This window comes from Protomyctophum bolini (genome assembly GCF_963924005.1).
Source record: "Protomyctophum bolini genome assembly, chromosome: 23".
NCBI lineage: Eukaryota > Metazoa > Chordata > Actinopteri > Myctophiformes > Myctophidae > Protomyctophum > Protomyctophum bolini.
In genome coordinates, this window is record NC_137884.1 from 7,900,859 (window position 1) to 7,914,543 (window position 13,685).

General features: G+C 41.9%; 1 protein-coding gene across 2 annotated transcripts in view; it reads right to left on the reverse strand.

Moving 5' to 3' along the window:
- Positions 1–2,673: 2,673 nt before the first annotated feature.
- The window catches only part of LOC308311172 (protein PHTF2), a 46,070-nt gene continuing 35,058 nt past the window's right edge, over positions 2,674–13,685 (reverse strand). For both annotated transcript variants that reach the window (XM_080757755.1, XM_080757754.1), the window contains 10 exons: positions 13,545–13,615; positions 13,025–13,150; positions 11,700–11,785; positions 11,347–11,545; positions 10,550–10,681; positions 9,390–9,476; positions 8,275–8,430; positions 7,707–7,802; positions 7,161–7,286; positions 2,674–6,817 (listed from right to left, as the gene is read on the reverse strand). In XM_080757755.1, the coding sequence (XP_080613881.1) occupies positions 6,797–6,817; positions 7,161–7,286; positions 7,707–7,802; positions 8,275–8,430; positions 9,390–9,476; positions 10,550–10,681; positions 11,347–11,545; positions 11,700–11,785; positions 13,025–13,150; positions 13,545–13,615 (1,100 nt within the window). In that variant the 3' untranslated portion in view covers positions 2,674–6,796. The remainder of the gene's footprint in view (positions 6,818–7,160; positions 7,287–7,706; positions 7,803–8,274; positions 8,431–9,389; positions 9,477–10,549; positions 10,682–11,346; positions 11,546–11,699; positions 11,786–13,024; positions 13,151–13,544; positions 13,616–13,685) is intronic.

Below are 13,685 nucleotides of genomic sequence, written 5' to 3' on the forward strand. Positions count from 1 at the left end.
TAAGACATTTCTGAGTGTATCTATGGACACTTTTTGGGGACACTGTTGAATATGTTTGTCTTGTTTTTAATACACTTTATTATGACGCACTGATTTACTGTAGTCTGTATATACTATATGTTTTTGTTTATCCTTGTTTGCCCTATTTATTTTTATTATTGTCTCCACCAGGCCGAAGGCATGGGGAGAGAGTATGTTTTGTTCGATGCCAAATTGTGCACACACACTCCTTGGATGCCAACATGAACCTCTGCCTCAAATTTCCAGAACGGCCTGTTATAGCGCCACCATAGGAGGCCGACTTTTGTAAAACAACTTTTTGATATTACTCTTCCAGATTTTGTCCAAAAATCCCACAAATCGTTACACAAATATGTGCTCAAGACCGATCTGTCTGATATTTCATATTCCATCCTAATTGGCTAGTGGCTTTCAAAGTTTGCAGGATTGGCCCGTTTTGAACAAAAAGCCTCAAATCATGAACGCAGCTGTGAAATCTTTCACAGACTTTCCTACTAGGCTGAGGAATACATCCCACCTTTTCATATTGTCCTTTTAGTGGCACCAACAGGTGGATTTTTGCGCGCCACCAGGAGGCCACAACCTGACCTGCCCTGGTAGAGACATGTTTTTATCTAGTTCATCACCAGACAGACAGCTTGCTCGCTTTGTCTCTGCCTGGCTGGCTGCTCTTTAATAATCAATGCCGTTGTGCATTTCATCCATTTCAGGTATGTTTTTTATTTGGACAATCCAGACTTGTCTACTACATAGTAGAGTAGACACATGTAAGTATGTAGGACTAGTAGCATGCCAAAGTTTGTGTTTAGAGAATGCATTGGGCGTTTAAGTTAAATAACATTTCAAAGTAAAAAGTTCCAGCATGTGTCTCCACAGTAAGCTGAATAATAAAAAGTGTGAATGGAGTTTCTAGGTGAAAGTGACTTTTTGACGTGCCAATATCTGCATATTATACATTTCTCAAATTTGAAAGCACTATATTTCTGAAACTATGAAACATTTCAAATAATTAAGATATCTGTAAGATTGAGACGATCAATTGTCATAATGTAACAGTATCCTCAACTTTTTTTTTTGTTCCTTTAAAATAAAACTCAGTCGAGAGAGCCACATGTAAGTTCTCAATTTAATGCTGAAAAAATGCCATGGTGAGCAAGCTGCTTTCAAAGTAGCTGTGTGTGTGTGTGTGTGTGTGTGTGTGTGTATTCTTAATGACTGCTATGTATATAAGGAAATGTACATAACAATACTTTTGTACTTAATACATAAGTACATAATACATTTTTAATTACAAGTAATGAGTATTGAGTAATTTCTACAATGCAGTATTTTTACTTTTACTCAAGTAAAAAAAAAAGGAGCAGCCTACTTTATCCACCATTATATTCTACAAGCTAAATGCTGCTCTGATCTTTAAAGACTATTCCCACCTTTCTTTTCGTTTCTCTGTCTCTTTTTATACACCATATTCACCTATTAAATTGCCACAGTGAGGAACATTCCCTGCCTTTTATCGCCATCTAGCGGCTAAGAATGATAATCAAAACATGTTGTAGACCGATTGTGATGTACGGAGCGACGATCACTTCGTTTAAAAAATCACACCCGTGTGAAGTGAGTGGTGCAATCATGTCAAACAGGAAACTCCCAACCCACACGCAATACCTACCGGTAATTCTAAATAAGTGTTTTGCAGTTCAGTCCTTTTCCTGAATGGGTATCCAAACAAAATAGAGCACTCTAAAAAAGTAATTAAAAAAAGAAAGAAAAAGAAAGGAGATCACTAAAGTGTTAGATCATGTAGGATGCTCGTATATTATTTTTTAAGTGAAATATTCCTTTAGCATGCATCTCTCTATAGCAGTGGTTCCCAAAGTGGGGCCCGGGGACCCCAAGGGGTCCTTGAGAGTTACAGGGTGTCCCCAGCTAAATGATAGTTTGAACCAAATGGACCCTTATGGGTCTGTAACTCTGAGAGTGTACACATGTACACTATTCCATTTGTACACTCTCGGAGTGTACAAATTATTTTACAATATAAAGTGGGGTCCCAGGGATAGAAATGCCATTAAATGGTCCATAGCCTATAAGCATGTCAAACTGGGAGTATCCTTGAAATTAAACGGGTTGAGAATCACTGCTAGAGCCGTAAAAATCTTCACTTATGGGGGTCCCTGGCATATCCTTTCAAATGGGGGTCCACAGGCTAATTAATATCAATTTGGGGGTCCTTGACATGACATTTTTTTCTACGTGTTTTTTTAAATAATTTTTATCCCACAATTTTGTAACCCATTTTTTCACCCAGAGTTTCACTGGTCGGACGTAGCGTGTGGAAGGAACACGTTATTCCGACCAGTTCCTTTCCCCTCCATCAGGCGCCCCGGCTGGCCAGGAGGAGGTAGAGACCAGGATTACCTAGGGGACACGGGGAGAACATGCAAACTCCACACAGAAAGGCCCTTTCGTCAACCCCGCCTTGGGCACGGATGACGCGGAGGAGAGGACACGCCACCAGCGGGAATCGAACCCATGATCTTCTAGCTGTGAGGCGACAGCACTACAGACTGTGCCACCGTGCCCCCACGTGCTACGTGTTTTAACGTGAAATACCTGTCTGTGGTGAAGGAATTTGCTGCTGTTTAACATGAGTCAGTACAAGTCAACATCCATTTATTTTTATCTTTCTTATAAAAAAATGTATAATCTTGTGGACAGACCAGCTCACAACAACAACAACAACAAAAAACAGCCTCCTAAATATAGTTGAAAACATAATCACAACCTTTTATGTAAATTGGTTTCTCTGGGCTCAACTGAGCTTGAGGAATCACCTTCACAAATGAGTAACACAAAAGCACAATGCCAAAAAGAGAAAATAAACATTATATATATATATATATATATATATATATAACAATTTTAAAGCATTTCTGAAATGTTGGGAGGAGAAAAAAAAGACTTTTAAAGCACTTGCTGTAATACATTTACAGCAAGGTAAAAAAGAAAGAAAGAAAAGAAAGCACTTTGGTCTTCATCACAAACTGAGTCCACATTTTAACGAAATGCTAAACTCAACAATTGAAGCAACCTTTTACGTCAGCATCGAAATCATACAAATATCACATTTGTATGAAAGTAAAATAATTGCGTTTAATATGATCATTACGTCACACGGTACAATATATGCTGGATTCATGAGTTTGTTTTTGTGTCTGTTTGGAGCTAAGAGTGACTTTCAACAGATTACACCAGACCACATGGAGCGAATCAAGTAAACGGAAAGAAATCTGTCGCCCGTCGACAGCAAAAAATGACATTTTAAAATTCAAACGCAACGTAACAGTTTTTTTGTCCTCTGTTTTTAAAGTGCATATCTTTATTATACATGTTCAGACGTGCTCAAACTGCACACGGCTCAGAGTTGGGGTCAACTCACTTTTCAGTTAGCTTACGAATCAAAAACAAACCGGCGACTCACTGTACTGAAGCATTCTATGGTGTGTGTGTGTGTGTGTGTGTGTGTGTATGACTGTTCAATGACGCATTCTCAAATGTATTGATATTACCGGCCACAGTGAACAATAAGATTGTATGAAATGTGCAAATCCCAGAGGGAAAAAAACTTGCTTCTCATTTTAAACTGACATATTGCTTCCGAGACAGACGGGGGCTAACATTTTGTTTCTCATTTGACGATCACGTATATAGTCTCTTCCTTAAATGCCTTAGGACTCGGAGGTATAAGGGTAGCTTTAGGAGAGATTATAGTGAGATAAATGAGAGGTAGGTGAGATCTCTCTATTGGCTAGTTTAAGTCTCTTTAGTCACTAAAGTAACTAGAGTCTCCCATGATTCTCATTTGGAGCAGTTCACGTTTCCAGACACTGGGTCTGCTACAGTACCTGCAGTATCTGTATACAGTATCTGACGTCTATAGATAGGTCTCAATTCCAGTCCTGGGGACACAGATTTACTGCAGTTTTCTTTCTAGCTGTAGAACTAGAGACACATCTAGACCTAGGTGGATCTAGCAGGCAGAACAGAACACTAGCAGTAGCCGGTGGGCCCGGGAGCAGAGATTTAGAGCAAGTAGAACCGTCATCTGAACATTTACTTCGTATTCCAGTTCAGACACTTGATGACCGACTTGGTGAAACCGGTCTGTGTTGAGACAATCTCCATCAATCAACTGAAGCCTCTTTAGAGCAGCACCCACCTGTGGATCTATATACAATCCCATAATTATCTCCTAGATGGCCAGGAGGGGGACATTGCATTTGTCTGCAGTCATCATCAGCCTTGCAAGTATTTTGGCCAGTAAATTTGTTTTATTACCGGTACTCGATTACTTGGATCATGACACAACTCCCCATATCCCCTTGAGAAGCGAGCACAATTTGCATATTACAATTTAGTAAGTATCCTTGGGAACCAACTGTTCCTGAGTCAAGTGACCAATAGCATACAGTAAGCCAGGAGCCCATCTCCTGTTTCCTTAGCGTGAGGCAAGTTTGATGTACGTAAGTGCAACACCTGGGCACGATGCCAATATGTTTGGCATCGTGTTTGGAATTGGTTTTAGTTTTAGTTAGTCTTAAATGATTCTTAAACGTACATGATTCTTCTTTTTTTTGTTGGCATTTTGTTTCAATTTGAGGACACTGAAACTTTACATTCATTCAACACGTCAATCGACGTTTCGATTTACGCACTAAGATTAGCAACGCTGGGTCATTCACTTCACTTTAATCAGTGGTGCTTCCTTTAGCCTGTGTTGCCTTTCAAGTTATGCATAAACACACCGGCTTTTACCCGATAGAATAACTTTAGATAGATTACATTTAGCGCGTGTGTGCATGTATGCAATTTGCTTGGGAATGACTCGTCTGCAGATGTCACATAAAAAGGTTATTCCTGAGATTTTCACTTGATTTACAAAGGGTCACGTCCTTCACATCGCGAGACATTTCACCGTTCTTCCTTTTATTCGTTCTCCTCCACTAACATCTTGGTCTATTTGACAAGTTGTCAGTATATTTTGACATAGTTTTCAACACCATAGCAATTACTTAGCGCGGTTGCCCCCAGGGCAAATGTATTTCTTTATGGATAAACTAAAGTTTGCCGCGCTGCTCCAGTTTTGGCGGCACACGCGCACAGAAGTCACATGTCAAATCGACTGGCTTCATCGGGAATCGTTTGCCAAGCAATATAGTTTCATCATTTATATTAATTAATTAGTGGATACAAATTTCCCATGATTGGGAATAGGGGACAGCTCCCATTCAAGTATTTTTCTCTCTGAAACCGTAAGGGATACACCACCAAATACTAAAAAGCACCAAAGTTTTAATCGCACGTCGCATGGCCTCCGACAGCTATTCCACCCCACTCGTGTCGGGTCAGCCACACTTGCAATTTCACGGAAATGCTCCTTTCTTTCTTTAGTTTTTGTCAGTGGAAGAAAAAGGCAGCGGGCGGTCATTTGTCGTCCTAGTTTTTAAGTTGACGAAATGCACTCTGCGCTCAGTGACCCTTTCTGGTTATCGTTGTAATTAAAACCACCGATTACATGATACTGTGTGTTTAGCTAGAAACACCCTTAAAATAAATGGATTAAATAGAACACAAAGCAACTCGAATAAAAAAAATATGGGAACGTACGCTCAGGCACACGTCAGCATACTGAGGACATTCACAGGCATACTGGGCACAGGTGTGTGTGTGTGTGTTGTACTGTACATACTGAATGTGAATACCCTCAGCTTCTTTTTGTGGGCTAAAATAGTGATATAATTACATGATTTCAAGATAAAAAACGGAATTGACCCCAACGTGCCTGATCGCTTACAACAACAACAATAATAATAATCATAATAATAACGACAATAACAACAACACAATAACACTTAAACAGATAGTATGCTTTTGTGTTCTACATTAAAATATGAAACGAACTAGAATGAAATAAAACCTAGTTTAGAACACTGAGTGGGTAATAAATAAGTTGTGAATTGCACAAAGTGAGAACAATGAAAGGTCCGAAACACTCAAGACTAACTCATGAGACGGTCAGTCGGTCCAGCGGTCGGTAGGGGCGTAACGATGTTGTAACTGCATCGAAAATTCCATTTTAATTTCAAGAATCGAAATCTATCGATATGTTAAACATATCGCATTGACTTTGTATCGTATCGTCTGGCAATGGAAATAATCGGTATGAAATCGCTTTGCAATGCAAATAATCGATCAATACTAAGCACCATTTTGTATTTCATGAGAAAAAGGAAAAGGGGAAAGAGGGGTTTAATTACTTTTCCATTCAATATCGCTACACTTGGTCTATCGATAAACGTGTGCATTCTCTGTGTTTTTGTCAAGGTACGGGTTTGTCCATGTGTTCAGATACAACGTCCATGCCACAGAATCACTGTGTTTACTTACATTTTTCCCTTAAAAAAAACCTCCACTATCCACATAATTAAATGATTGAATCGTATCTTATTGCCATGAATGAACCAATATCGTCCATGTATCGTATCGTCAGCCATGTATCACGATACGTATCGTATCGCTGTTAAAATGTATCGTTACACCCCTACCGGTCCGTATAACAACTAGTCAGTCAGTCAGTCAGTCATTCAGTCAGATAACCAACCAGCCACCCTGTTGACCTGACTTCCCACCAGCTAGTTGGGAAACCAGCCAGTTGATCAGTCAGTGCTCTCCATCCGTGTTGTAGAGAGAAGGCGGGCCAGTCTTCAGTTCATTGTCATGATTTGATCTTCCACAGCTGTTGAAAAGACAAAGACAAACAAAGTCAATTGTGTGAGGAGTAGGACCAGAGAGAGAGAGAGAGAGAGAGAGAGCGAGAGAGAGGACAGACAGACAGACAGACAGACAGACAGACAGACAGACAGACAGACAGACAGACAGACAGACAGACAGACAGACAGACAGACAGACAGACAGACGTATTTTAATTTCAGGACAGAAGTTCTAAGTTAATTTCCTTTGTAGACATCACAGTGGAGAAAAACATCAATCTGGTGAGAAGGTCGAAAGGAAGCTCTGTTCACTTCAAGCGGAACATATTTTCGACAAACAACGGCGGCGAGAAGGCGTTTCTCTCTGACCTTGAGGTTGAATCCCAGCAGGTCTGAAATGACCCCCGACACGGCAGACAGGATGACCACCTGGGTGATGTTGTAGAGCAGAGGGTTCATGGTCAGACCGTACAGCCTGAAAGGAAGGTCCAGCTCCTAGAGAGAGAGAGAGAGAGACAAGCATTAGATGATCAGTGAGAGAGAGACACCCAGGCACATGATCAATGAGAAAGAGAGGGAGACACGGGGGGTTCTCAACGTTTTTGGCCGGGGACCCCAGAAAATGCTTTGGCAACGTCTCGGGGCCCCCAATATAAATTGACTGCTACAATAACCTTAATAATAGAGACAATACACCATAAATAAACACTGAAACCAGTGTTTATTTACACTGACACATGATCAGAGACACCCAGACACATCAGTGTAGGCAGGGGTGGGTTCAATTAATCCATGTGGCAGTAATCGTATGACTTTGCGTGGTATTCCTTGCCGATAATCGTATCGTATCGTACCGATACAAAGCTCACAACGTGACGCGTTGTGAGATTGTAGAGTTGCGTGCACCGTGCGTACCTTCAGTAGTTTCGTAGCCAGTTTTAAGACGTTGTTCACCAGAGTCAACTCCTCCTTCTTGTTTGGTTTCTTCTCCATCTTTAGATACAGATTGATCTGAGACACACACACACACACACACACACACACACACACACACACACACACACACACACACACAATATACAATTATCGTCGATGAAAATGTATTCCAAATTATATTTGATCTGAAAAAAAAAGTGTGTGTGTGTGTGTGTGTGTGTGCGTGCGTGTGCATGCGCTTGCGTGCGTGCATATGTGTGTGTGCATGTGTGCATGCGCGTGTTGAGGCGACTGTGGCTCAAGAGGTAGAGCAGGTCGTCCAATGATCCATGGGTCGGCGGTTCGAATCCCGGCTCCTCCTATCCTACATGTCGAAGTGTCCTTGGGCAAGACACTGAACCCCAAATTGCTCCCGATGTGCTGGTTGGTACCTTGCATGGCTTCCGCCGCAATCGGTGTATGAATGTGTGTGTGAATGGGTGAATGTAATGACACCAATCTATGTAAAGTGCCTTGGATAAAGGCGCTATATAAATGCACCATTTACCTGCTCCGTCAGCAGAATAGAGGTGTTGCTGTATTTCTTGCTGGTCTCAGATCCCAGCGTGACGAAGCGCAGCAGGAACAGAGACAGACTGGAGCACCAGATCAACAACTCCCAGTTGTAGTGACTGGACAGGAAGGTCTCATGGACATGAAGCAACTGGACAGACAGAGAGAGAGAGAGACAGAGAATTGATAATCTTACAATAACCCATTTAGGTCTGAGATCAGATTCAAAAAATGTCTTCTACATCCTGACAGTTTTCTGACAAAGCTATGTTTCTATGTCAGTCGTTCTTCGATACTTCAAAAATAGCTAAAGCATAACATAATGCTAACACCAAAAGTTGTTCCCGCCCCACGACTTCACATTTGACATGCACGTTTCACACCCCCACACTCAGTGCAGTGCACGGCCTTCAGGTCGGTCAGATACACCGTTGTCCGCCACAAAAGGCTCTGGTCAGGCTCTGCCAGTGGCCCTAATGAGCCTAAGTCCCCTCACCTGTAGAATTCCCAGCCTCTGCCTCAGCCATTTGATTGCCATGGCAACCCCTCACCTGCCATTTGATTACTTACTGTAACTGAGGGCATTGACGGCAAAGAAACATTTACAATTTTTAATGTCAATCCCATCTTGCTATCCTTGTGAGGACAAATGTTTCTCACACAGACACAGTGGCAGTACAAGCACACTCACAGCAGTGTTGATTATATAATTTATAATGACTAAAACTGTAACCAAACAAAACTGCTTGAAAGGGACTAGTGGAGAAGAGATAATTTTATGATTAGTTGCGCTCGGGTGTTGCGCTCTGAAAATAGCCACTCTACAAACTCACAGTAGTTTTGTAGATCGCCTATTTTCAGCATGCAAATCAGTGTGTCAAATCAGGCATTACGACGCATCCAAGTCCAAGGCTCACCAGAATGCATTTGTCAAACCTACGGTTTGTCAAACTTACGGTTTGACAAATCAAACCTACTTTTAAAAATGTTGTCGACTTAGTCGACTAAAACCAAACTAAGACTAAAACATGTCTGATGACTAAAATATGACTAAAACTAAATTGAATTTCAGTGAAACGACTATGACTAAAACTAAGTCCAAACGTTTACCTGTGCACAGCAGATGAAGACCACAGACAGAGTGAGGAGGAAGGCAGACGACACAATGACGTCAACCGAACGCTGAGGACCTCGTCTCTGTAGTGACACACACACACACACACACACACACACACACACACACACACACACACACACACACACACACACACACACACGGGAAGTCAAACAACAAGTCATTCAACTAAAAATGTATGTACAACTGTTATCTGTATGTAGTTAGTAAGTGATTAGTAATAGTAAATCTGATAGTAATCACTGTTATAGACTCATATAGCAATGATTACTACTATATCTGAATATAGAGAGTTTGTTCAGTAACGGGGGTCTCCCCGTCTCTCTCCAGCAGTTTAATAATAAACAGAAAATAACATTTTCAGGTATGTGACAACATTTTAGCCAATCAGGAGAGAGTAGCCATGCATTTATATGTTCCAATTGTGTCTGCTCATTTCTTTGTGTCATCATCACTTACAATTCCACGTGTCTAATCTGTATCCTCCTGACTGAGTTCTAATGCTAAAAAAAAAGCTGGAGAGACATGGAAACTGAATAAACACTCTATATACTGTAGGGCTGCAAATCTTTGGGTGTCCCACCATTCGATTCAGATTTTTATTTATTTATTCTAAAGCTTTTTTTTTCCAGATTCAATACTATTTTCTATTCAAAATTGAAAAATCGATTCAATACTACAATACAATACAGCTGTGCTGAACTGAAGTGACTAGTATTGACTACAGTAACTTGAAGATGACTGAAGACATGATGGTCGATTTTTGGAAATTATGAATCGATTTTGAATCATTCATAGCGGGAACCGCGATTCTAATTCGAATCGATTTTTTTGACACCCCTACCTCTATAGCTATGAGTACTATCACAATTGCTTCTGGGGGGGGGGGGTCCCTGGAACTACATATTTTCAGATGGGGGTCTGCAGCCAAATGCAAATACAGATAATACTGGGGGTCCTTGACATGAAAAAGGTTGAGCACGCAGACATAGAAACATGAGGTTTTTCAGAAAACTGCCAGGATTTAGAAGGCACTTGTAGAATCGTCCTCAGGTCTAAATGGGCTAACCAGAGAACTGTTTGTATTGTAAATGTTTTGTCATTTTCGTGGCGAGCGTCCGAGGAGGTCACCTACCTTGAGGTAGGATCGCAGTGAGAGCCACATCTTGATGTTCTGGACTTTCTTCAGCCTGAAGTGAGGAACCTCGGACTTCCTGGCTCTGCGGGCGGAGGTCAGGTGACCAAACAGCTTGGCAAACAGCAACCTCTGAAAACACACACACACACACACACACACACACACACACACACACACACACACACACACACACACACACACACACACACACACACACACACAACGGACATTATGAATACAAATTACATTTGCGTTTACCTTTTAGGCTTTGTAATAAGAAAGTGCACAGGGCAGATAATATGAAAGTTAACTGAAATATACCAAGAAATGACTGGCTTTTTTTTTTAATAGCAGAAATAGCTGATCTACATGCTCACAACGCGTCACAAGTTTGTAGGTCTTGCTACATTTTTCAACATGGACACGATTGTGAGGATTGTGACAAAACAATTGACCTATAGCTAAGCCCCTCCCCAAACTGCTATGGTCCAATCACAGCTAAGCATAACATGGGTTAGACAAACCTCTTATACCAATAGTTTTCCTATATGATAAAACATTGTTTTAAAAAAAGAAATGCCACGCACATATGTTTCCAGTGCATATGGAAGGCCATGTTGACGGATTTGGAAGAGATTTTGAGCGTCTGGTTCCAAAAACTAACCAGTATTTAATGTGTAAAATCCATGACATTTGGACGGAAAGTGTCCAAGTGGGAGTGTCTAAGTGGGAGAGGCCGGGTCTTAGCTATAGGTGAATTGCAATTAGACGATGGCGTGATAACTGCGCCTCACCTGTTTGTAGGTCCTCTCCGCCACGCTCAGCAGGAAGAAGAACAGCCATATGAGACACACTCGTACCAGGAAGCTCAGCGTCACCACGGCGACCACCGTGGGCGTGTTCGAACCCGGCGCGCCCCCCAGCGCCACCGCCAGCAGCTCATTGGCCGACAGCGAGGTCAGCTGCTCCGTCGTGTCGTGGTAATGAGCCAGCCTGAACCAATCAAGACGATTAGTTTTTTTTATTTGTTACACACAACACGAGCGAGACGACGAGTGAAATACTTTGGTTTCGTTCCTCAACAATAACAAATACAATAATTAAGACTAACAAGTAGTAATGTCAGGAGAGCGGCTGGTGTGTTTACCTGTAAGCGAACGGCGTCAGGCCGAGAGTGAGTGAAACCACGTTACCAAACATCTGATACCCAATACCTGGAGTATAGAGGTTCACCTGGAGAGAGAGAGAGAGAGAGAGAGAGAGAGAGAGAGAGAGAGAGAGAGAGAGAGAATATTAATAATGATGATCATATCATATTCCTTCCACATATCTCTTCCGTCTACTCACTCTGTTCATGATCAGACATGATGGATTGATCCATTTTGGCCTGACCTCGACATTTTAAAACAATTCTTCTAAATCCTCCAGTTTTCTGAAATAGATATTTTCACGATTTTTCAAAGATAGCAGACCTACAAGCTCGTAGCGCGCCACTCGGTGGCGCGCTATGAGCTTGTAGATCTGCTATTTTTCAATAGCTAAACTATAAGATAATGTTTAAAACACCAAAAGGGGTACCCTCCCAGAATGGGTTAAAGCAAAATAAAAAATAAAAAGAATCTCACGACTGGAAAATGCTGTCCTAACGTGCCATTTGTGACACACTGTTTCCTAAACAATTAAGCCAATATGTAAAATAACGAGGTTTTAGTTTGTTCCTGCCGTCCTACATGAAGAAAGGGTTTAACCTTCAGCTTCCGAACATGTTGCTAGTTTGACCACATCAAATGCTCATCTAATCTTAACTCATTTACCACCATCATTGCCATCTGGTGGCTGAAAAGGAACTCAGATTGCCAGCCCTTCACTTCAATGTGAAGTAGTTTGAAAGCTGATTTACCAGGAAACTGCGAGTCAGAAAGTGAAAAATCTGCTACGTGTCCCACGAATCTCATTAAATTCACCCAAAACAGACATTTTGGCGTGAGAAGGCGTGAATGGTGGTGGGTGAGTTTAAATATTGACTGAGAGTAGCCGATCTACAAGCTCTCAATGAGTCGAGAGCTTGTAGATCGGCTACTTTCGGCTATCTCATCTACTCACTCTGTTCATGATCATGTGACCTCATCTACTCACTCTGTTCATGATCATGTGACCTCATCTACTCCCTCTGTTCATGATCATGTGATCTCATCTACTCACTCTGTTCATGATCATGTGATCTCATGTACTCACTCTGTTCATGATCATGTGATCTCATCTACTCACTCTGTTCATGATCATGTGACCTCATCTACTCACTCTGTTCATGATCATGTGATCTCATCTACTCACTTTGTTCATGATCATGATCATGTGATCTCATGTACTCACTCTGTTCATGATCATGTGACCTCATCTACTCACTCTGTTCATAATCATGTGACCTCATCTACTCACTCTGTTCATGATCATGTGACCTCATCTACTCACTTTGTTCATAATCATGCCGCTGATCTCCAGGACAGACATGTCGGCCTTCTTGCACTCGTTTCCCTCCCAGACGATGGCGCTCACTCTCTCCAGGCCGGGGTTGGTGCTGTGGAGCCACACGTGACCCTGTACACACGCACACACACACATTAAAACAACATGTTTGAGTTGTTTGAATGTTTGAGTTTCTGTGAATGTGTGTGTTGTGCATGGAGTAGCGGGTTGGATACAGCAGATGTCCAGGTATTTCATACAGACAAAGGTAACGTCAATAAGCTGGTTTATGTAGCAGCCAACTAATGGAGCATTGACCACATCAAGCCACAGGTCTCACGGCAGCACTAACATAATAATACAAAAGTGAACGGAGCCATTACAGTCAACACAATACGGACATGTAGTGGAAGTGACCTCAGATCGTGTACGCACAGCAAAACAAAAAGGAGCAGTGCACCACCCTGTGGTACCAACCGGGTGTGTGTGTGTGTGTGTGTGTGTGTGTGTGTGTGTGTGCACAGACCTGATGGAAGGGGTCATCGCGGTACTCCTTCTTGGTGGGGGGGCACACGGGCCCAGCTCCCCCCTCCCCCTCTGTGGACGAGAGAGAGCGGACATTTGTGTCAATACCGTCGGCCGTGACAACGCCAAACGTGACGTTACT